At 35.4% G+C, this 25,260-nt stretch overlaps 2 protein-coding genes and 2 pseudogenes across 3 annotated transcripts; 2 read left to right on the forward strand and 2 right to left on the reverse strand.

The window, feature by feature from the left end:
• The first annotated feature begins 3,054 nt into the window (after positions 1–3,054).
• Positions 3,055–7,989, forward strand: LOC120142056 (auxin response factor 4-like). Of its 2 annotated transcripts, XM_039156814.1 has the most exons (12): positions 3,507–3,848; positions 4,001–4,057; positions 4,285–4,470; positions 4,570–4,654; positions 4,755–4,845; positions 5,141–5,305; positions 5,546–5,665; positions 5,775–5,850; positions 6,144–6,303; positions 6,374–7,122; positions 7,204–7,394; positions 7,553–7,989. In XM_039156814.1, exons 1-12 carry the CDS (start codon positions 3,507–3,509, stop codon positions 7,737–7,739), a joined length of 2,409 nt encoding a protein of 802 aa, XP_039012745.1. In that variant the 3' UTR covers positions 7,740–7,989. The 2 variants fall into 2 exon arrangements, with proteins under 2 accessions (XP_039012746.1, XP_039012745.1); XM_039156815.1 differs by lacking the exon at positions 7,553–7,989 and having other exon boundaries at positions 3,055–3,848; positions 6,374–7,102; positions 7,204–7,334.
• A 454-nt stretch (positions 7,990–8,443) lies between these two features.
• Positions 8,444–12,464, reverse strand: LOC120142098 (annotated as a pseudogene).
• Positions 12,465–13,454: 990 nt separating this feature from the next.
• Positions 13,455–16,479, forward strand: LOC120142166 (annotated as a pseudogene).
• Positions 16,480–17,756: 1,277 nt separating this feature from the next.
• Positions 17,757–21,632, reverse strand: LOC120142050. Its single transcript, XM_039156808.1, has 3 exons — positions 20,683–21,632; positions 18,230–19,002; positions 17,757–17,997 (listed from the first exon to the last, which is right to left on the reverse strand). The coding sequence occupies exons 1-3, from the start codon at positions 21,499–21,501 to the stop codon at positions 17,880–17,882; spliced, it is 1,710 nt and encodes a 569-aa protein (XP_039012739.1). The 5' UTR covers positions 21,502–21,632; the 3' UTR covers positions 17,757–17,879.
• Positions 21,633–25,260: the final 3,628 nt, after the last annotated feature.

Here is a 25,260-nt window from a genome sequence, read left to right on the forward strand (position 1 = left end):
TATTCAGACAATTTTACTTTTTACAACATAATGCTTTCAATCTATTTTTTAAAATAAAAAATTAATTTCAAAAATAAATACATAAATAATAAAGGTAAAAAGCAAAAAGTTGTTCTTCTGTCATGTGTTGTCTTTGTCGAGCACTGGTTATTCAGTTGAATCAAACACAAAGGTTACCGGCATGACTCTCGAGGGCCTTTCATCTTTTACCTCTTTTTTTCTTTCTTTATTTTCTAAATTTATGCTTCCTACCTATTCTAGGTTTAATTATACTTTTTTTTAAATAATTTCGAGTTATTATAAGATAATAAATATTTATTTTTTTAATCATTGGCGCGTACATACACTCCACATATGTATATGTTTAAACTCAAGTTCTCTTAAAAAAAATACTTCCTTCAATTATTAAAATCACTTGATGAATTCAATTTAATTATGGTTTTAGTTCTCTTTGCTACATTAAAATTGAATACTTGTATAAGACTATTTCAGTATGACTATTTCATACTCATTTTGAATAAATCTTTTTATATATCATCTGTCTGATAATCGATTATAGATTTTTTTTAACATATCTAATAATATAACATTACCCAGATAAATATCATATGAATTTTAAAATATAATCTTCAAGTACCACCAAGTTGATGGTTAGTTCGGGTGATAAAATTTCAAAACTAAAACAATATATAAGCACTATAAAACATTATTAACCATAAAAAAAATATAGTCTACTATCTAACACTTCAAAAAAATTTATCTAAAATGTAAAAATATCCTCTTAATCTCTCTACTATATGACATAATTTGATCTCAAATATAAGTAACATTATATAAGTAACATGCTTTTTTTTAAAAGCCTAACAATTCGATTGACATAAAGTTTCACTCAATTGATTAGTTTTTCCCTTGATCTTTATTATATAATCGAAATTATAGTAAAAACGTCGTTACTTTAACAATCAAAAGTTAACTTTATTATCAAATTAGACTTACTAATAACATAATAAAAGTATAATAATTAAATTATGTCAAACTAAAACATAGAATTACTTTTCAAATTTTAATATAGTATAAAGATTAAAACTAAAATCAAACTCACAATTTAATAAGTAGTTTTTTAATAGTTTAAGATAATATTTATTTATATTCTTTATTCATCATTGATAATATATAATTATGAAAACCTAATTATTTAAAAATAAAATTTTAAGAGAAAATAATATCAGGTTTAACCATTTAAGTTAATCAATAGGTTGAGTAATTTTTTTTATATAAAAAAGTGTTCTAATGGGAGAGTGAATGAAAAGGACAAGGGTGGGCTTAAGAAAGTGGACGGAGGAGTTATCCCTTTCATATGTTTAAGCTTAGAAATGTAGGTGTGATATGACATCTCAATAACCCTTTCCCTTTATCAAATGAAAAGCCTTCTCCTTCACATGCACGTGCATTCCCCACACGTGCTTTCTAGGGCCGTGGAACCACATTCTTCCCTTTTTTTTAAACCAAAAATACAGTAATAATAATAAAAGAGTAAATTATATGTTTAGAGAGTTTAGACATATATCTATTATTGTGATTTTATTTTAGTAATTTAACTATTTTTTAAAAACTATTTCTAATGTTACGATTTAGCCATTCTCCATTAAAAATAAACATAATTATTGATATAGTATTTTTTTTAATTTTTCTAATGATGATGTGGTATTATCTTATTGTGATGCGTCAACTATTATATTTAATTTTAACAATGTATGATTAAAATAAAATCAAAATGTAACATTAAATATAAATTAAGAAAAACAATTAAGCAATCAAAATATAACCATGTGAATAGATGACGACCAAATACATACTTTAACCTAATAAAAGTGACTTAGAAAATGACTTAATTTTATGACCAAACAAAACAAAAATTGACTTCGCATATCTATATACTTTGATCATATTTTGAAACCATAACAAGTCAGATATCAAAACTATTCATTATTCACACTTTAATACTGAATTTGTTTTATGCCATACAATTTTATTTTTAAACGTTCTTATAAATAATTTGAGGTGATTAAAAGACATTGTTCATAATATTTCTTAATTGATAACACATACACTATAGATATAATTACTCGAACCTAGAATCTCAAGAGATAACTCTAATCACATAGTTCACTCAATGAATTTATCTATTTTTTTATAAAAAAAATATAGTAACACTTAAAATTATATTATATTATAAATATTTTGTAAATGATAACGTTTTTTAATTATAAAAAATAATTTCGATTTTATGAATTTTAAGAAGAGTTTTTATACAAGAAAATCCAATGAAAATATTGTTCATGAGATGATGGTGATAATTTGGGAGTAAAAATCAGGTTAATAAGTAGTCGGTGCTAGAACATTCTAGAACTTGCTAAGATCTGAATTTGTACAAGTATATTTTTTTTCTAAGTTGGCCATTATAAACTATATTATATTTCACTTTCATCCTCCGCATACTAGTCGTTAATTGGTTTAAAGTGTCACGCCATTTTTTTAATAACGTTAAATATAATAACTTAAAATTATTGATGGAACGCAACTTTAAGATCACACCTGACAAAAAAAACTTTAAGGGCCAAAATGAGAAATTGGTTATAGTTTTGGGGGCCAAAATTTAGATTAAGCATTGTTAAAGTACTTATGGGTTCAAATTAGAAGACTTACTATACTTTAAGGGCTGTTTGTGCCATTATCCTAACAATTTGTGGTAGATAGTTTGTGGCCTAAAATAGTAAATAAAGTGGGAATGGAGGGTTAATTTGGGTAAGGAATGTATATGGTGGGGCTGTGAAGCAGCGCCAAAGGCGCAGGCCATCCGATGGAATCACAGCTATCGTTCTCCCTTACTCGCCTCTTCCCCGCGTCCTATCATTATTTTTATCTAAAATTTAAAAATGACATACCATCATTAATCTTAAAGAGTGAGCAAGTAAATAAGAAAAATTGAAAATTAAAAGGCAAAAGTTAAAAAAAAAAGATAAAGGAAAAAGAAGAGAGACAAGAGAGGAGGGTGATGTGGTGTCATAGCTTTGTCCCCCCCACCCAACACATTTCCTCTCACTTTCTCTTCAAAGTCCGAAAGCCACCACACATCAAAGCATTGGATTTTCTTTGCCTTTTGTTTTTCCTCTACTCCTTCCTTTAACCATTTGTTTATGTCTGCTGCTCCCTCTTCTCAGTACCTGCAAATGGGGGAGGAATCATACTTCGAATTCCTTGTTATTATTTGACCACCCTTTTCCCTTCTTTCATTCAACATGCCTTTCTTCTTCTTCTTTTGTTGAGAAAGCAATTTTATTGGCACTAATTTCACTTAAATTTCCATTTTCTCTAGTTTTTAGCTTTCTGAGAATACCCCTTTCTTTGATTACTCTCCTTTGGTGTTTTGTTTGATTATGTGGGTGCTTACAGTGAGGTGAAAAGCTTTTGTTTTTAAGAAAAAAAGAAAAGAACTCGGGGTGTTCATGGAAATTGATCTGAACCATGCAGTGAATGAGGTGGAGAGGACGACTGCAGTTTGCGATTGGGAGGGTGACAAACTGAACTGTTTGTCCTTTTCATCATCTTTTTCATGTTCTTCAAACTTAGCATCACCACCATGTCCATCCTCTTCCATTTACTTGGAGCTTTGGCATGCTTGTGCCGGCCCCCTCACTTCACTCCCCAAAATGAGAAATCTTGTTGTTTACTTCCCTCAAGGTCACTTGGAACAAGTGGCTACTGTGTCTCCTTTCTCTCCTTTGGAAATGTGCACCTTTGATCTCCCCCCTCAAATCTTCTGCAAAGTGGTGAACGTCCAGCTTCTTGTAAGCACTCTCAAATCTTCTTCTTGTGCATTAAATTGTCTTTGCAGTAGCCATTAGCTCCCCCCACACCCCCACAAATAAAGTTTATATAGCTTTATCCTTTTCTGAAAAAAAAACTGGCTGCCTAAATTGAAGTTTCCTTTTTCCCCCAGGCCAATAAGGAGAATGATGAGGTCTATACACAAGTCACTTTACTTCCTCAACCGGAGGTATGTGTAATTCTTATTTTGGTTTACAATTTTTGAATGTTGCATGATTCTAAGTGAAATTGTGAGTTTTTTTCTCGTCCCTGCTATTACTTTTCATACGGAGGTTTACTATCCTTGTTAGGGTTCTGGTGACTTGAATGAATTATCTGCATCTGCATACACTTCCATTGTAAGAGGCAGTCCAAATTCCATTGTTTTTGGTGATATAATTTGGAATTTTTGTGCAGTTGGGAGGAGGGCCTAATTTGGAGAGCAAGCAGCTGGATGAACTAGCTGCGGATGAAGGAGATGATGGATCTCCTAAAAAATCAACCCCTCACATGTTCTGCAAGACGCTAACCGCGTCGGACACCAGCACTCACGGAGGGTTCTCCGTTCCTCGTAGAGCTGCAGAAGACTGCTTTCCGCTGCTGGTATGATTTCATGTTCTTAATACTTATGTAACATTTACCTGGCTGCCTATTGGTCCTAGAAATTTCTTCCATATGCAACGGTGTTTGCCTTGATTTCAGGATTATAAACAGACGAGGCCGTCACAAGAACTTGTTGCCAAGGACCTGCATGGAATTGAGTGGAGGTTTCGACATATATATAGGGGTAATTAATGTAGCGGATTCAATATTTTGGATAGTAGTGTTTAGAGTGTATTTTCAATTGAAAGAAACATCGGTATAGCTTGATGTTTATTAATATTTAGGTCAACCGAGGCGACATCTCCTTACTACAGGCTGGAGTATTTTCGTGAGTCAGAAGAATCTTGTTGCTGGGGATGCAGTGCTCTTTCTGAGGTATGTACTTCTGAAAGTGGCTAGTCGATTCGTTATGTTTTTGCTGAGCAGATTGCTCAATTCCTCATTGATACTTTGGAATTGGTCAAAAGAGGAAACTTTATAAAAGAATAATAGAATCATCATTCTAATAGGACTGCCATGATAACATGAAAAGCTTTTATACAACTTGAGAATCATAAATCTCTACCGACCTGTGAAAATATAATGGAAGTTTTTAGAGTTCCGAGGCTGCCTTGTGTTCCCATGGCCTTGTTTGAAGTTCTCTTTCTTTATCTTTTCTTCAACATCATAGGGGTGAAGACGGCGAGCTTAGGTTGGGAATTAGGAGAGTTGTACGACCAAGAAATTGCCTCCCTGAATCAGTTATCATGAAACAGAATTCGTATCCAAATGTTCTTTCTCTGGTGGCGAATGCATTATCCACTAAAAGCATGTTTCATGTCTTCTACAGCCCAAGGTAAGTTTCTTTCAGCTTGCTTCAGTAAAACGAATGGTATTCGAAAAAGAAAATAAAAGAAAAAAGGAAGAATTTGGGATGTGATTTAAATAAAAATGCAAGATTTTATAAATGCCTCTTAAACCTATTTTAAATGCCTACCGAATGATTCTGAAAGTTTGATTTTCACTTTTTCATTCGGGATGTGATTTGGTTATTGTGGAATGGAATGGTAAGCCAGTTCATGTTGCTGTAATGCAGGGCCAGTCATGCAGAGTTTGTTGTACCCTTTCAGAAGTATATCAAAAGCATAACAAATTCAGTGTGCATTGGAACAAGATTCAAAATGATTTTTGAAATCGATGATTCACCCGAGAGAAGGTACCGTTTAGTTAATAGCAGATTATGACTAATATTAATTTCTTCCTTTGGTTTTACCTGTTTATAGTTTTTATTTCAAGATTATTATAATGGTACTACTTTCATGCAGGTTTAGTGGTGTAGTGACAGGAATGGGGGACTTGGATCCTTACAAATGGCCCAATTCAAAGTGGAGATGCTTATCGGTGAGATCCGAATCTTAGTTTATGTATTCAAGCTTTTATGCATGTATTCTTTGTTGCAACTCTCGGGCAAGTGCATACACATGGTCTTTATCAAAATACAATACGTTTGTACAATGTACATATATATATATATACACATACTTCATGCTGTAAATTGATGAAGGCTGATAAACTGTTCTTCGAATGGAAAATAATCGATTGAACAAAACTTGGAAAATGCCTTAATTCAAAGCTATTAAGTGAATCTTGTTCTACTCACTTTATTATAAGGCTCTTGTTATGACATTTAACAGGTTCGGTGGGATGAAGAGACTGTGATCGATCGCCAGAGAGTCTCACCTTGGGAAATCGATCCTTCTGTTTCTCTCCCACCTTTGGGTATTCAATCTTCACCAAGGTTGAAGAAAATGCGAACATGTCCGCAGGCTGTTGCTCCTGACACCCCCATCAGAGGTAAAAATCTGTGTAAGGTGGTAATATTGTTGCAAATTTATACTTGATTAATGTATGCTCTTTTCTTCAGGGGGGAATAGATTTTTGGACTTTGAGGAATCTTTAAGATCCTCTAAGGTCTTGCAAGGTCAAGAAAATGTAGGTTTCGTATCATCCTTACATGGACATGATACTGTAAACCTTCAGCTAGATTTTGAGATGCAATCTCCTGTCGGTCATCAAAGTCTGGCATCAACAGGGATCGAAAAGTGTAATATTAGCGATTATATGAGGGTTCGCCCCACTGCTTATGCAGGCTTTGCGGAATCTAATAGGTTTCCGAAGGTCTTGCAAGGTCAAGAAATTTGCCCGTTAAGATCCCTGACACAAAAGGCCGATCTCAACCTTGGTGTTTGGGCGGAAACCAATCTCGGTTGCAATTCTTACAACATGCATCAATCACAGAAAACCAATTGCTATCCACTAGCATCGGAAGGCCTACGAAGTATGTATTTTCCTTATAGTGAATTTTACAAAACCGGCCAGGAACCGACAGTGAGCTCTTATCCATCTCCAATTCTGAGAGGTAATGTCCCATTCAATGCCTCGATCAAGACAGGGGTAGGGGTTCTCGTGGACGGGGTCAGGAAACCAAACCCGCTGGATGGGCATAAGCTGTTGGAGAATATTCCGAGTCCTGCTCCCGAAAACAATTCAAGGAACCAACAGGAGGACTCCTCGAAAAGAAATGTTGCTGGATGTAAACTCTTTGGGTTCTCCTTGAATGTTGAGTCGCCTACTCCGAGCTCCCAAAATTCTGGTAAGAGGAGTTGTACAAAGGTAAGTTTATATTCAGGTCGTAGTTGAATTAACTTTACTTCCTGTTCCTCTCCAACTAAATTCCATTCCACTTGTTGAAAGGTTCACAAGCAAGGCAGCTTGGTTGGAAGAGCTATTGATCTCTCGAAATTGTACGGATATGATGACTTGATGACTGAACTCGAACGTCTATTCAGTATGGAAGGCTTTTTAAGTGATCCAGATAAAGGATGGCGGGTTTTGTACACCGATAGTGAGAATGATGTAATGGTGGTTGGAGATGACCCTTGGCAGTAAGTGTCACTTGTTCTCCACTATCCTTGCACGATAGCGATTATTAATCTCTTTCCACTATTTTCGTTTTTGCTTTCTAGTTTCTTTCCGGGTCGTGCAAGCAACTCGCCTATGATTGAGTGTTTTGGTTCTCTTGTTTTCCCCTTTTATTTTTCAGTGAATTCTGTGATGTGGTGTCAAAGATCCATATCTATACCCAAGAAGAAGTGGAGAAGATGACAATAGGAATGGGGAGCGACGATACACAAAGCTGTTTGGAACAAGCACCAGTGATAATGGAAGCATCGAAGTCTTCCTCGGTGGGGCAGCCGGATTCCTACTCTCCAACAGTAACAAGGGTGTGAAGATTGTTGTTTGTTTTAATGTTGTTGTAATCGTCACCGTCGTGATCGATGTGTTTGCTATGTCTGCTACAAGTTGTTAAATTCTCTGACGAAGATTTCTATCTACCAAGTACTTGTCATTTGTCAATTCTGGAACATATAGCTAAATGTGGGGTTTGTGGCATGATTATTATGGTATTTGGACAAAGGAAGTGGATTGAAGGTGATTCAAGCTTTTGGTGTTTTGCAAATGGTACATGCATTTTGTGTTAATGGGGTCATTTCTAAATCCAGATAAATGTTGAACTGACTCACTTTCATATCAAAATTTTAAGTGATTTTCAATCGGAATGAATTGCGAGGTTAGTTCTGATGAATTTTAACTTAAAATGTTATCATATTTAACTTAAAATATTATCATATTTGTAACATTTTCAATTATAATAAAACAAGGAATATAGCCTGAGTTTAGGGTTCGTAATTGAAAAGGTTATAAAAGTTATAATAATTTTAGTTACAATAAAAAATATTATGAAGAATATATTCGGTTCCTACTTAAAATGTTATCACGTCTAACCTAAAATGTTACGCTTTTTATAAGATTTTTAGTTATAACTAATTTATGTTGTTTGTTAGTCTTATATTAACAAGTTGTATTTTAAACTAGTCCGAATTACGAAAATGGATTGTTTACAAAACTATATCCTGTTTCTGAGAAACAGATGAATTATTTCAAATAACTGTTATGTATGGTGTCTACGGACTACAAGCATGTAAAACTTTAGTTTTGTAAACAACATTGTCCAAACCTCTCTCACTGTTCCTTAAAAAGTTCACGACCAATAACCCATTCTTCTGATCTCACTAGTCCCTGCTCCGATTTTGTAGAGCTTGGCATCTCGAAGCAGACGGCCGGTTGTGTATTCGTTAAAGTATCCGTTACCTCCTAAACATTGTATATCCTGCAAAAACCCAAACCCAAACTCAAATACAGATTATTTACATTCATCACAAGTTACAGAATATACTTAAATGATATCCATGTGTGAATGAAACACAAATCTTTCACCTGCAGAGCAACTTGAGTGGCTCGTTCGGCAGCAGAAAGTATAACTCCAGCACAGTCCTGAACTGTTGCATCCACAAAAGTTACATATTCATGTTCATGTAAACATGTATTTAGAAAGAAGAAAAAAAGACATGCCATATGAAAGTCATCGAGAATTCATAGTAACTGTGCCTATATGAAAGAGCGAGGGAACCATAGCTGTCACACCCTTTTTCCCCAACCAATATATATATACAAGTAACTTGCTATATTGCATATAATGATGATACTGACCAGGTTGGGAAATGTTCATACAAGAATAAGCAAAACTTCTGTTTTTTTATGAAAAAAGAACTAAAAAAATATCAAGAAATCTTTTCATATCAGGAACAGAAGGGAAAATAAAGGAACCTTCGGGCCAATTCTCCGGTTGTCGCAGTCCCTTGCAACGGAATAGACATAGGACCTTAAAAATGAATGTTGTCAACTTCTGCCACACGAGAGTCAAATTCAGAAAGACTAAAAATTTTATATCATGAACTATACCGTGATGATTGCAGAGAAGTATACATGTCTGCAACTTTTCCCTGTAATTGCAATAAGAATTTAATCCAAGTTTCTAAGACAAGAATCCACAAGACATTATCAGGATAGCTTCTATTACAAACCTGTATAAACTGAAATTCCCCAATCGGACAGCCAAACTGCAACCTCTCTCGTATGTAAGGAAGGACAACATCAAGAAATGCCTGCACAGACAGGCCTCGCAGACAAAACAAGTCTCTCCAAATCTAGTCCTGACATTAGTATATAAACCCCTGAAACAAGCAAAAAACCTTCAATTAGAATATAGTACAAGAAAACACACTATTTCCTCACAACTGTAGCAGAAACATGAGCAACAACTTTACTAGTACTGGCATAATTAAGAATACAAACTAAGACTCGCATTTTTTTAATAAATATTGTTAGATTCTAAAGCAGGTTTTCTTCGATTAGGCAGGCAGCATATTGTCACCATCATAAACTATCTACTATTGATCAATATTTCCTTCCTATTCCCTGAAGAAGAGGGAAAAACTTTCAGAGATGCAAAACCTTTTCCTTCTTTGCCAAGAACATTTTCTTCTGGAACAAAGCAATTCTCAAAGACAAGCTCACATCTGCTCAGACCATCACCATTGTTAATATGAAAGATAGGGGCAGAATTGGATTTCAAAATATACGACTTCATTTACAGCAATGCAAACATACGTATCACTTCCTCGCATCCCAAGTTTGTCCAATTTCTGAGCAGTGGAGTATCTGCATAGTGAAAAAATCAAAAGATTAATGAATATATTCAGTATCTCATTTTGCTATCAAATTACAGTTCTATATATAGGTCTTATTTTACCTTAAAGAAGACACTCAAGAAAAGGTATATCTAAAAAAATACGGGCCGAGTGCAAGAGAAAGCTTTTATATACTTAAAGTTCATTAATACCAGCAAGCTATTGACCATTTAGAAAGGGGTAACATAGGTCCTTATGTCTAGATCCTAGAAATATTTCTCTGAGAAAAAAAAGTTTCATTGGGATTCAGGCACCACAAAAGGTGTAGTGCCTTGGATAATACATGTTATCATAATCAAAATTGTTTATTTCTATCATACAGGACCCTAGTAAAGAGTTCATGTCTTCGACTATCACCTGATATCTTTTATAAGCTTACAACAACTTTCCCACTTTTTGGAATATAAATAATTAGATATATGTGATGCCATACCCAGGCATTCCCTTCTCAATAATAAATGCTGTGATTCCTTTTGAGCCAGGCTTGACATCTGTCTTTGCATGAACAACCTAAAAGAGTCGATGAATAAGTACAAACCAATAAATTATTGCAGAAGAAAAGTTTTATAGTGAAGCAGAGAGGACGACTTGATTCATATTGGGCATGGCTTTTACGACCAGATACTCTGGAAAAGAAATTTTCCACCGAAGGACTGTGTAGAAACTGTTTTCTACTCGATCAACTGGTTTATCTGCTAAATGATACTGCACGCAGCTTAAAGCAAGCAGAAAGCGCTTGCTTCACAGGTAACCACATATAAGTAAAGTGACATTTTACAAAAACATTATACCATAAAACCTTCTCCTCAATATATCATGAAAAAATTAGTTTGAAGAAATTCAAACAACAATCATGTTTGGTGCTTTAGCTTTTGCTCGAATCCTACAGCGGTGGACTTGAAACCTCTCCAAATGTTTGAAAGTTTAACAGAAAGAAAATAAATTCTTAGCTTTAGCACAATGGTATATTTGGTGCTTGGAAGAAACAAGAACAGACAGACAAAACATTCATTGACAGAACACTTTCTACTACAAAGTCAACTTCGGCAGCCTATGTTGCATCTATGGAATACGATTACAGCCTTTTAATTTAGCTTCAAGGAAGATAAAAATAAAACAGATATAGACACATTTCTTAAGGAATATATACCCAGCAAAAATGATAAGTAAAGCTAAGAAACAGAAAGTTAACCATAGCCATGCCTAACAGTGTAAAGGCATTCTCAATAGGTATACCAATGTTTGGGCAACTGGACCATTAGTGCACATCTTGTTTCCATTGAGAAGATAACCCCCATCAACCCGATCAGCTTTGCACTTCATGCTAACAACATCTGATCCAGCTGCAGAGACTGCAAAGACAGATTAGCCAGTACAAATAATTAAAAATTGTTCAGCCCGAGGAATGCTAATAAATGTAAGACATAAGCTAAGAAAAAGTTTAAGTTACCATTGGGTTCACTCATAGCAAGGGCTCCTAAATGCTCTCCACTGATGAGCTACAAAAAGTGAGATACTGGTTATCTCATTAGCAAAATAGAATCCAAAAGAACAAATAACACAAGTTGGCCGAGTGCCAATGTTTTTATTTATTTATTTATTTATTTTTTGGGTTTGGGGGGGAGGAACAAACTAACAGCCACCAAGTATAATACATTAGGAACAGACCCTAATTAAACTTCAGCTTCACAACAGACCCTAATTAACAGTACTGGTTATTCTTTACCCTCTCTCACTTTAAGAAAAAGAAAAGGTTTAACTTTCTTTTATATGTTTTGGTTTCTATTTTCTAGTTGTAATATTGTTCTTATATAAATATTGGCTTTTTCTCCCTTTGATTCGATCTTTAGCTTTATTCTATCTAATGGTTTGTCTCAAATCCCAGTCTTTAATCGAAATCTGCCAAACTTTTGTTTGTTAGTTCACTCATTTCGTCGAACAGTTGCCTTGCACTCTCATGAAACTTCAAATTTCCCTTTTTGTTGCTTTTGGAAATCAGCAAACAAATAATATTTTTGAAGATTTAAACATTATTATTATTTTTAGGGTAAAGTATAGTAATGGTCACTGAACTTTTCTAAAGATTTCGTTTAGGTCCCCTAACTTTTAAAACTTGCAATAAAGTCCCCCAACATTTCGTCCGTTTGTAATATGGTCCCCCAACAGTTATGTCGGGGACCATATTGTAAACGGACTAAATTTTGAGGGACCATATTGCAAATGGACTAAATGTTGGGGGATTATATTGTAAATTTTAAAAGTTGGAGGACCTAAATAAAATCTTAAAAAGTTTAGTGACCATTACTATACTTTACCCTTATAATTATTATTACTGTAATACAATTTAGTCTTAACTTTTCCCATTGCATCGCTGCTCTTTACCTTGTTCGATACAATCAGGGCACCCTATTTTAGTTCCTATCTCCAAACATCGTCTATGAATTAAGTTGCCCTATTATTCCTACTCTTCGTTTTCTTCTAATTATATGCATTTAATATTTTTATGCGTAGAGTTAGGGATGAGCTTTGGTCGGGTTGGGTCGGGTTTTTGGTCCACCTGGCCTGACCTGACCCGAGAACAAGGAGTCCTCCACCCGAGACTTGACTCAACCAAACCAAAACAAGTTTTCACTCGACCCGAATCCGATCTGATATATAACTTAAAAACCCAACCCGATCCGAAATAATAAAAAATATTTTATTCAATAAAAACAACGACTTAATTGAAAAAATAATATATAGAGGGATATTATTATAATTATTCATAAATATATAAGGTAAAATTATATATTTTTTGGATCGGGTCGGGTTGGTATTTTTCACACTAAACCCGAACATCACATTAAAAAAACCCGACTTGACCCGACTCAAACTCGATTTTTTTTAAAAATTCGACCCAATCGATTGGGTCGGTCGGAACACGTCGAGTTCGGATCCCATGCCATCCCTGCATAGAGTACGTGACAGCTCTCTAAATACATGTATTTTTTTATAAAAAATAAGTAATATTCGACACATATTCAAATATAATAATAAATAAAAGGGTAAAGTATAGTAATGGTCACTGAATTTTTCTAAAGCTTTCATTTAGGTCTCCCACTTTTAAAATTTGCAATATAATCCCCAACATTTAGTCATTTGTAATATGGTCCCTCAACATTTAGTCCGTTTGCAATATGATCCCCAACATAACTGTTGGGAGACCATATTACAAATAGACTAAATATTAGGGACTGTATTGGGACCTAAATGAAAGTTTTAGAAAAGTTTAGTGACCATTGCTATACTTTACCCTTATTTTTATTATAAAGGGGGTTGATTTTATTGTATGTGTAGTTGTTTTAAAATAATGGTGTTGAAGTTTTTAGTTTGCTAAATAGTTTTTTTTTTAATTGACCCATTTTATCATAAGATTTATTGCTAAAATTTTGTGATTTTTAGGACGCTGCATATTGGTAGAACCTAACCTATTCTAAGTTGTAAGAGGGGTTTACATTGTTGGTTTAAGGAAGAATGAACAACGGAGCAGGAAGACGGATCAATGGTGGAGTTGAAGAGGATGATGATGAAGATGATGTGAATGGAGATCTTGATGCATGGGAGAGAACTTACACCGATGAGAGATCGTGGGAATCTCTGCAAGAGGATGAATCGGGGATGTTTCGTCCCATTGAGGCATTGACAACCAGGCACTTTATCATTCACAGTATCACCGGCGCCTTCGTTCCCTTTCATCCACTGCTGCTCGGATACAAAAGGGTCTCATTCGTTATCTTTACACTGTTATCGATCTTTCCAAGGTACCATTTTCACCCTCATTGTCACTCTAGTTTAAGATTTTGCTTGTGTTGACTAAATATGTTTTTTTTTTCGAATAAAGAGAGTCAAATTTTGTTTTAGAGTGCGTAAATTTTGCAGCAGAATAATCAAGTTTGACAAGCATTCTCATCTAAATTTTGATTTGGTTACTTCTGGGAGTTGAGTTTCACAATCATGATGAACAGATTGTAGCTTTAAGTTACCTCACCTCACTAGTCTACGAAGTTATCAATCACAAGCTTGAGTTTAATAGTCTTGGATCCCAAAACTTTTCCACCCATCTTTTTTCACCTAGAGAAAAGCCCGAGAATAATTTTTGTGGATTTTTCACTGAAGTTTCTCGTGCATGTACGACTTGCATGAGTTAAGCAATTTGCCTCTTAGATTTCCTAAGACCAATACATTCTTATGAATGTTCTTCACTTAAAACCATTCTAGTTTATGCTTTATATGTCTGTTGTTAATTTGTTATTTGGTAAGGTTTAATTAATTTGTTTTCTTGATTGTCGACAGCCCTTGAATTGAAGTTATTATATCACTTAAGGTCCCAATTTCTCTATCTTAGCCTCTTAGGGGTAAAGTAAGCGATGTTAAACACGCTTCTTGCAATTTTAGTTTTTTTTTCAAGAGGGAGGAATTGAAGATAGGCCCTGGACAAGGGTAACTACCATCAAGTTTTCCCCTGAAAATTGGTTGTTTGTTTCAGTCATCTTGAAGTTAAAAATAGTTGAAATTTATTGGTTCTTTATATGAACAGCTGATTCTTTTTTACTATATTTAGGCAGCTTCAGAGATGGATTTTCGACCAAGTCGAATTGCTGTCATTGCAAAACAAGTTGGGGCTTTCATCCGGGAATTCTTTTACTAGAATCCTCTTAGTCAAGTTGGCATTGTGACTATAAAAGATGGGGTTGCTAGCTGCTTAACAGATCTCGGTGGTAGTCCTGAGTCTCATCAACGCTTTGATGAAGAAGTTAGAATGTTCAGCTGATTCTTCCTTGCAGAATGCATTGGATCTCGTAGGTGGCTATCTGAATCACATTCCATCATATGGCCATCGTGAAGTTCTTTTACTTTATTCTGCTCTCAGTGCCTGTGATCCTGGAGATATAATGGAGACCATTCAAAAATACAGGAAATCTAAAATAAGATGTTCAGTTATTGGCCTCGCTGCAGAAATGTTTATATGCAAACATCTCTGCCAGGAAACTGGAGGAACATACTCCGTTTCACTCGATGAGGTAAGAAAAAGAGAACACATGATTGACCATATTAAACTTAACCGACTTAAACTAGACGAATTCAAATTCACTGGCTAACTTTAAAGGATCAGTAAAGTCTATTTTTAGAAGTATCCAATGGACCTTTGTCTTGGAAAAGCCAAAGTAAATTTCATTGACTAGTTATCAACCTCTGACTTTCTTTTAAATGTTATATATTGAACGTTGTTTTCGAGAATTTCTTTTTCCCCTTGCATTTGTTGTTTTTTGTTTTGTTTTGGGAACATGGGGAAATGGAGTTCTTGGTTCTTTTTATGCATTTTCAATGGACATGTAATGCGTTTCATATCCATAAATGAAGTGGGAAAATGATTTTTTTTTTCTTCTGTGTTGTTTTTGTGCAGTCCCATTTAAAGAGCTAATATTGGAGCATGCACTGCCACCACCAGCCATAGCGGAATTTGCAGTTACTAATTTGATCAAGATGGGATTCTCCACAAAGAGCAGCTGAGGGTTCTATATCAATTTGTTCATGTCATAAAGAAGCTAAGGTAGGTGCAGGTTACACTTGTCCAAGATGCAAAGCCCGTGCATGTGAGCTCCATACTGAATATCACGTCTGCGGGTTGACACTCGTGTCTTCACCCCATTTGGCTAGATCATATCATCATCTCTTTCCTATAGCACCATTTGATGAGGTGCCCTCATCTCGTTTAAATGATCCAATCCGCAAACAGCAAAGAAATTGTTTCGGGTGCCAACAAAGCTTCCATGATCCAGGTGAGTGGTGAATAAGAATGTATTAAGTGCTGCTAGTACTGTTTGAAATTGCTTGTGTGATACTATATGTTATGTTTTAAGGCTGACTGCATGAACTAGCTGAACTAAACTCGGATTATGTAGTTACGTTGTAATCTGTCATTGTTCTTTCCTCCTACATGTTTTATTTTATTCGATAGTTCTCCTGACTGATGCTTGCTGGTTTTTGTCTCAGGAAACAAAGCCGGGCTTGCCGTCGTGTGCCCGAAGTGCAAACGGTACTTCTGCCTGGACTGTGACATTTACATTCACGAGATTCTGCACAATTGCCCTGGTTGTGATAGCTTCAGGCATTCCAAAGCAGCCACTGCAAATGAAGATTAGCAATTACTTTTGCTGTGGAAATTTTCATGGTTTTGTAGCTCCCATTCCCTAGTCATGTGCTGCTACTTTTTCGTAGAACATTTACTCGGAATTTTCCAACTTTGACCGTCGGATTTTAATAGTTCATGACATCATATATTATATAGAGAACTTTGATACATGGTTTCATTTGCCGAAAATTCAGTATTTTTCTCATCTTTTAACTCCTTAGGTCCCATGAAATCAACCCTTTTTGAAACAGCTCCCTATGTTGCCAACCCTTAAAAGTACATGCAGGCTTTGTCGCTCTGATAAGCAAGAAACCATGGCTTTCACCACCACTTCTGGATCGGAATACTCCTCTTCCGACAACCAGGTTTGGGTTAGTGATGGAAGTGAACATGAAAGAGTTATTGAACAAGGAAGAAATGACCATCGCTTACAGCCAAGCATAATTGTTTCATTTCAAGCTAGTGTTTTCTTTCGGGAAATGATAATGTGCGGCAGTCTTAATATATGGTTAAACAAGTGCTACTGGTTTTGTTATTATACCGAAAACATTATTATTTCTACCGGTTTTGTTATTATTGGGCGTTTTATCGATTTTGTTATTTTTTTCTACCGATTTTGTTATTATTGGGCACTTTACCGGAAATGTTAAAAAAAATTAATGTTTTAGGTAAAAATAATAATGATTTAGATAATTTTTTATCGGTTTTGTTATTAAAATAATAAAATCGGTAGCGTCTTTTTTTAGCTGTATATTAAGGGTGTTGCATTGTAGAATTTTCTCTTTCATTCATTCAAGTACATATGTTTGGTTGTTTTAATTGCCCATCTGGTTCATCGTGGTTTTACTTTGATTAATTCGGATCAATTTATGTAATACATCTAATTTTAGTGGACAAATTTTTTAATAAGATTTTCTACATACAAAAGATTTCGAACTCGAAACCTATTTAAACGATATCAAATTATTTACCACTTAAATCAATTTCTGGTTAAGTATGTATGTTTGTTAATTAGGTATCAAGTCACCATCATTAATTGTTAACGAAATTATCAATTAATTTCTGATAGGTGTTACAAGTCTTATCGTTTCTAATCACAGTGTTTCTTTAAAATAAAAATGAATTTAAGAAGATTTGAATCTAAGATATAAATGTAGACATAATACTTGATCACTAAACTAAATTATATATATTTAAATTAAACCATATTTGACGTAAGTTTTTTATTTTCTGTAATCATATTCAATATTTTCCTCACTTTTTTTATTATAATTATATATTTTATAATTAAAAATATATATTTCAAGTACATACAACTTTAAGATTGTCGAGTAAATACACTAACACTTTGTTTTGTAACGGTATACTATTGACTTTTGATTTATTCTAATAGAAATTGTGATGATTATAAGATAATATTTATTTAAAATCTTTTTTAATCGTTAAAAAAAGCATATACATCTTACAGAAAAAAAACTCTATACGCATCAATTCATATCAAGTTGTCCATTGTAGCTTGAACAAATAGAAACACAATCCAGGCCCCCAAAAGTTTTAGCTCTGAGAAAGAAAATGGGAATGCAGGAATTCATGCAAGTAACCTCTGATCATGCCATTCTTCGCTGGCCATGTATAATATTCCGCTCATCCCAGATCGGACAGTTACATGTTGGCTTCTTGTTTTGCCACGGAGCTCCACAAGTGTAGCAAAACTCATATCCGCATCTGCAAAAGGATACATGAAATTGGTGGCATGGAAAGAAATGGTAAATTTAATTTACCATGATCTTGCTTCCATCAAGAAAATATCAAACCCTTGCTTTCTGACATTTATGAGATCAGGCATAACTAGTTTATACTATTTTGGACACAAATAGTTTCTTTTTTTTTCCTTCCTTGAATCGTGTTTATTTCGTGTTGCTAAATCTTTCCATGGAAAAGAAGAAAAGTTACATACCTGCAAGTGATATGGTAGCACCCTTCAGCAAGTTCAACCACATTCTTGCACTTTATACACTCGCGCCATCGTTTTTTATTCGCGAGAGAGTTGAACATTTCATCTTCTTTCTCAGGATAAGGGTTCTCCCTTTTGTAATCGAAGCAGGTCATATTATAGTGCCAGGGAACCTTGCAATTGAAGCAGAAAAAGTGATGGCATTTTACACATTTTCGAGCCCCTGATTGTTCAGCACCAAGAATTACAGTACTAGTATATTGTAAGACCTCGCTTTTCGACATTAGCGCAGAACACCTCGGAAATGCACAATAAACTTTCTCTGAAACAGGAACGGAAGCTTCCTTCTTGCGATTACTCATGATCTGGACTAATTTAGGATCCAAGAATTTCCCACAGCTATCAATGGTCACCTCGGAATTACAGCCTTCATGTGGGCAACTAGCCTCCGTTGCATTAAGCAATTTGACTTCTACATGCTGCTTCATGCAAGAAAAGCAATATCGGTGAAAGCAACCATCGACTGAAAACATCTGAGTAGCATTGACATCTTCAAAACATATCACACAAGTCTCCTTCAAGTCTTTTCCATAGCTACTTTCTGCAGGCCAAGTAATCTGAGAGACTATAGCATCTCTTGCTAGTGCGACCGCAGATTTCATATCGTTACGTGCCACAAGTGATGGTTGGAAATAAGTAAATCGCTTTTGTAGAAGAGCAACCTCATTGACTTTTGTCCCCATCTTGCTCTGTCCTGGTTGCACTCTGCCTGTAATCTATATTCAGAAAACCATGGCGAAAACCGTCACTATTTAGAAATTTATAAAATCCAAAATATAAGTACAATATGCATGGCATTGGATCTTAATTCCCAAAACTTCGCGAACACTACTGCTTAGCAGCAACAACCGTTTTCTTATGGAAAAGCCAGTGATGACATTGTTAAAATTTAGTCTAGCCAAAACAAACACCCAGTTACTATTACTTAGCATCCGTAAAAGGTAAATCAATATAATCATTAAAGCGAAAGGCCGGAGAAAATAATGGGAGAATCAAACAAGCCTACAAGCAACTGGTTCGAAAAGAAACTCAATTGAAGCAACGTCATTATCACAACAATAATCCCATATCAGGACCCAAACGATAAAAGCAATGCAACAAGTGATATACCACAACTATACCATATCAGTACCCAAACAGTAAAAGCAATGCATCAAGTGATATACCAAAGCTATACCATATCAGGACCCATAAGATAAAAGCAATGCAACAAGTGATACACCAATGCTATACCATATCAGAACCCATAAGATAAAAGCAATGCAACAAGTGATATACCAAAGCTATACCATATCAGGACCCATAAGTTAAAAGCAATGCAACAAGTGATATACCAAAGCTATACCATATCAGGCCCATAAGATAAAAGCAATGCAACAAGTGATATACCAAAGCTATACCATATCAGGACTCATATGATAAAAGCAATGCAACAAGTGATATGCCACAGCTGAACCATATCAGGACCCATACGATAAAAGCAATGCAACAAGTGATATGCCAAAGCTATACCATATCAGGACCCATACGATAAAAGCAATGCAACTAGTGATATACCAAAGCTATACCATATCAGGACCCATACGATAAAAAAGCAAGGCAACAAATGATATGCCAAAGCTATACCATATCAGGATCCATACCATAAAAGCAATGCAACAAGTGATATGCTAAAGCTATACCATATCAAGACCCATACCATAAAAGTAATGCAACAAGTGATATACCAAAGCTATAGCATATCAAGACCCATACGGTAAAAGCAATGCAACAAGTGATATAACAAAGCTATAGCATATCAGGACCCATACGATAAAAGCAATGCAACAAGTGATATACCAAAGCTATAGCATATCAGGACCCATACGATAAAAGCAATGCAACAAGTGATATACCAAAGCCATACCATATCAGCAGGGATGGACCACGGGGTGCAGTATTTTCTTGTATTTTCTATTGATAATCTAATTTCACACCCCCTAAATTTTTTTAATTCTGCACCCCCTACATCTCTAATATAACTTTTTAAGTTCGCATCCCTAATATAAAATCCAACGTCCGTCCTTGCATGTGAAGATCCATACGATAAAATCAATGCAACAAGTGATATACCAAAGCTACCATATCAGGACCCATACGATAAAAGCAATGTAACAAGTGATATATCAAAGCTATACCAACCAAAACAAAAGATAAATGAAGACTATAAATGGTACTATGGCCTACTTGATTCTTGCAATTAGTCATCCCAATGTCTTTGAAATCTTGTATATAAGAAACCAACAAAAGAAATCATTAACAATGCTATAAAAGAAGCATGCACATTGAAGCAATGAAACAAACACCAAAGGCATATGAAGAGAACTTGAAGAAAAGCATGATATTGTGAAACTTACATATTGATGAACCATGAAATCATCAACAAAAAGAGTGACCCTTTTCAAGTCCAAACTCAAGGCCGCATTAAGCCCATGAATCACAGCCTCGACTCCAGCCATTTCACCGCTCATGAACTCCGCGCCCTCCAATTTCTTCCTCACTTCCAAAACCAAATTGTTCCAAAAATCATAAATGGCAACTCCAACGCCCCCCACCATAACTTTCATTTCCCTCATCCTCTCTTCACTCACCAACCCTTTAACATAAACTCTAAAACCCTCGTGCCTAGCTTCATCAACATTCCCGTCGAACGGTCTCTCGTAGTAGTCCCCGTAATCTCTCCATTCTTCTTCGGGGACATTCATGATGTATCTCGCGAAGTTTTGATCATGAATCGAACGGTTCATGTCGTTCTTGAACTTCTTCATCGCTTCCTCGCTTTCTTCCATGTCTCTGCGTTCCATCTCGTACCTGGCTATGTCCTCGAGCATGAGCGTCACGTAGTCGAAATCCGTTTCGGGAGGAGGCGAAACGGTGGCGTCGAGGGAAGTGGAAGAGTCGGGAACTGAAAGAGAAGCGGTCACGGCTTCTTGCATTTGGAGTTGGAAAGCTAAGTCGAGGTCGGAGTTTAACGTTTTGGCCTCCATTAATAGTTGATGTTGGAGACTGAGGACTGATTTGAGCTCTTCTTTGCCTTCGTCGTCAGTTTGGATGCCTTCGTCGTCAGTTTGGATGCCTTCGTCGTCAGTTTGGAAGCCTTCGTCGTTAGTTTGGATGCCTTCGTCGTCAGTTTGGATGCCTTTGCCTTTGGCTTCGTATAGGTCGGGGTTATTCATTGGGTAAGTAGGTTTTCTTTAACTTGGGATAAATTTTCTCGTCAAAGTGACGGAAAATATGAGAGAAGAAGACAGTATAGTGTCACAGTAGGAGGAGAAGCACGAGGGATGAAGAATTGGGGGATAGAGAGGCAAGGGTTTGGTATTGAAAGAGGAAATTGGGAATTAAACTTATATGGCACGTGAGAAGCACGGACAGATTTAATTCCAATAGTCATGCAGCTAGCCCAAACATGAAGCCCAATTCTTGTTGAAAACACACATAATGATTTCCTAGTACTATTGTTAACAAATAAAACGACACTAATGGAATGCATATTTTGAATGAAATTCCGATTCCTTCATCTCTTTATCTTCTTCTTCATTCTACTTTCTTTTTTCTATGTTTCTCTAATCTCTTGCAACCATAACAATTGGTATCCAGAGTCAATTTTTCCTGACAATCAACGTTTGGAATGCCAAAGAAAAATCAATTCATGTCTGAAACACCTGACTTTGTTGCACTACAAAAATAGCTTGAGGATTTAACGACCTTGGTCAAACAATCCCAAGATGAAACTAAAACTCATAAATAGTGGGAGAACCAGGAAAATCGTATTACTTCGTTGGAATCCATAATGGCCACAAATCAAGGGTATGTGGAGGAACTCTTGAAGATTCTGTCTGGCAAAAACGACGATCAGAACTAGTATGCTAATGACCAGGTACAGACTCTTAATACTTCTAAAACGGATAGAAAGCAACCTGTAAAGGTCACAGTGATTAATGATAAGTCCAGGTTTATTTATAAACCTGATGAACCTGAGATTCTAAAGTCTAAACCGGATGATTTGCCTATTCATATGACTAGTTTTAAACATGATAATCAAATGGGTGAGAACAGTGATGTTAGAACCAATATAATTGGCCTAGATGAGAATAAAAGAGGTACGAGGGGTTCTTTTAACACCTCGGGAACGATGTGGCATAGACCCAAGATTGAGCTACTTTTTTTTGAAGGAGTTAATCCATGAGGGTGGATACAAAAATGTCTTAAGTAATTTTCTCTCTGTAGTATTTCTGATGATCAAAAAGTGGAGGTGGCCACGATGTATTTACTGGTAAGGTAGAAATTTGGTTTAATGGCTACATCATGTAGAAGCATCATGTGACATGGCATGAGTTTGAGGCAGACCTTTTCATAGGTTCAGTGATAGATCCTTTGCTGATATAGTAGAGGAGTTTACAAAATTAGTGTAGAAGGGGTCAATTGAGGAGTTCCAGGAGAGATTTGAAGAACTACAACCTCACATGCTCTTACAAAACCCCACTTTAGGTGAAGAATTCGTTGTCTTTCTTTATATCAGCGGGTTAAGAGAAGACATTAAACATAGAGTTAAGGCTCTAGACCCTAAGACATTTTCTGAGGCATACAGGAAAACTAAATTGTATGAGTTATCTGTCGAATTTGAAGATAAACGAGTGTGACCATCTTTTAGAAACCCACCCTACCCAAACCCACTATCTACTTCTAAATCAAATCCACCACCATTATAATAAAAGGGTCCAGGTATTCCACCACCAAAACAGAACCTCATAGACTATAAAGACATAATAACTTATGTTTTAAGTGTGGGGAGAAATTTGTTCCAGACCATCAGTGTAAGAAAAGACATTTAAACATGATGATTGAGGATGAGACTGATATACCTTCAGAAACCTTACCCAATGATTCAGATCAACGATTGTTACAAGAAGATGAGAGCATAGAAATATCTATGAATAATATTACTTGTTGTTTAGGCCATAATACATTGAGAATTCATGGAACCATTCAAGGCTGACCATTAAACATTTTGTTTGACAGTTGTAGTACCCTCAGTTTTTTAACACCACAATGGGTTGATGATGGTATTCAAGTGACTACCCCTTATCCTTTGGCCATTACAATAACTAATGGACAATAACTCTACAACTCAACGAGATGTAACAAGGTAGAAAATTTGTCCTTTGATATTAACACGATCTTCGAATGAACATTGTCCTTTGATATTAACACGATCTTTTAAAATTTGTATACCAAAAAACTGAAGTACAAGTAAGTGATATTGCTCTTCTTGAAACTTTTTAAGAAAACAAAGAATATGAGAAAAACTTTTCAGAAAGCTTTGTAGAGAAGAAAATTTGTTTTAGATGGATTGAAATGAGTCGAATGATCATTATTTATAAGTTGGCAAAGAAAGCAAAAATGATAAAAAAAACTCTCATTAATTACAATTAATCGATTATTGTTGAAAACATTTTGATATTTCGATATAAAAAATTAAGTTAAATGAATTTTAAGATTTTCCAAATAATTTTCTAAGTATATTCGATATAACTATTCGAATATCAAAACATTACTTCAAATCTTTCAAAAATCATTTTTAATCCTTACTCAAGTGTAAAATTAAGTTTTAATCTTAAAACAATTTCAAAATAATTTTACAAAGTATTTCGAACCATTTCAAAGCCAAAAATTCCAGATTGCTCAGAGGGAACCGATTCCCCCCAAGGGGTACCGATTCCCCCTGAATGGTTTGGCTCCGAGAATTCCAGTATGCTCGGAGGGAACTGATTCCCCCCCAGGGGGTACCGATTCCCCCTTGTATAACGGTCGAAATATTTGAATTTTACACTTAGGGAACCGATTCCCCATAGGGGGTACCGATTCCCCCATGCTCCAAACTGTTTTATTAATTGTTTTCACACTAAAACGGCTATATTATTTTCTCTAATCATCTTCAACGTTCAGAAGTGATTCAAGGTGTATTTAAGCAAGCTTAGAAGCCATTGATCAACAACAAGAAACATCAAGCAATTAGAATCAAGAGAGAATCAAAGAGAAAGCATCAAACCTCAAGTTTGAGCATTTTAAGCCTATTTTCATTCAATATTCATTTTGCTTTCAAGAACACTTATTGTGCTCAATTGTATTTATTCTTGAGTGTTCTTTCTTTGTTCTAGAATTGTGCAAACATATTTTCCTTGTGAGGTTTTTCTTGTAAGTTTGCAAATTTGTATTTCTCTTTGAGAAAAGAGTGTTCTCAAGAATTGGGGTATATTCTTGAGGGAGTTGTAAGGTTATCTCTTTGGCCTCAAAAGAAAGAACAATTAGTGAATTTGTTGGAAAATCCTTAGTGTGGATAGCTAAGGTAGTGGACGTAGACTTTGGTTGATAAAGTCGAACCACTCTAAATCGCTGTGCAATTTCTTTCAATTTTCTGCAAAAGTTTCCACCTAAATTTTATTGCCAATTCACCCCCTCTTGGCCGATTCAGTCAATCGATTAACTCAACAATTGGCATCAGAGCCTAACTCATTTGAAGGTTTAATCACCTCTTGAGTCGATTCGGGAAGAGTTATATCGATAATCAAAGTCATCAATGGCCTCCGCTTCAAACTTCGACTCCGGTCTCGATTCGATGCCCGTCAACAAGCATCCTTTCTTCAATGGAGCTAACTATGCCTATTGGAAGAAAAAAATGATGTACTTCATTCAAGCAAGTGACATGGGAGCATGGAATGCCGTAGAAGAATGATACATCAAACCTCTCACTCATCCAAGGTTATGGAGTGAAGGAGAGACAAGAATGTTCCAGCTCAGCTCCAAAGTCATCCATATCATTTTTTGTGCTCTTGAACCAGATGAATACGGAAGAGTTTCATCGTGTACAACCACCAAAGAAATATGTGACAAACTTCAAGTCACTAATGAAGGTACCGATAAGGTAAAGAAAT

Source organism: Hibiscus syriacus, unplaced genomic scaffold (genome assembly GCF_006381635.1).
Source record: "Hibiscus syriacus cultivar Baekdansim isolate YM2019G1 unplaced genomic scaffold, ASM638163v2 tig00110819_pilon, whole genome shotgun sequence".
In the NCBI taxonomy this organism is placed as follows: domain Eukaryota; kingdom Viridiplantae; phylum Streptophyta; class Magnoliopsida; order Malvales; family Malvaceae; genus Hibiscus; species Hibiscus syriacus.

Bases quoted from the DNA above. Each gene is read 5' to 3' on its own strand.
- LOC120142050 (XM_039156808.1), bottom strand. From the start codon at position 21,501: ATGAATAACCCCGACCTATACGAAGCCAAAGGCAAAGGCATCCAAACT. The intron at 19,003-20,682 runs GTAAGTTTCACA...TTCTGAATATAG, and splicing joins ATTTCATGGTTCATCAATAT to ATTACAGGCAGAGTGCAACC. The intron at 17,998-18,229 runs GTATGTAACTTT...ATCCTTTTGCAG, and splicing joins TGCTACCATATCACTTGCAG to ATGCGGATATGAGTTTTGCT.
- LOC120142056 (XM_039156814.1), top strand. From the start codon at position 3,507: ATGGAAATTGATCTGAACCATGCAGTGAATGAGGTGGAGAGGACGACT. The intron at 7,123-7,203 runs GTAAGTTTATAT...ACTTGTTGAAAG, and splicing joins GTAAGAGGAGTTGTACAAAG to GTTCACAAGCAAGGCAGCTT. The intron at 7,395-7,552 runs GTAAGTGTCACT...TTTATTTTTCAG, and splicing joins GTTGGAGATGACCCTTGGCA to TGAATTCTGTGATGTGGTGT.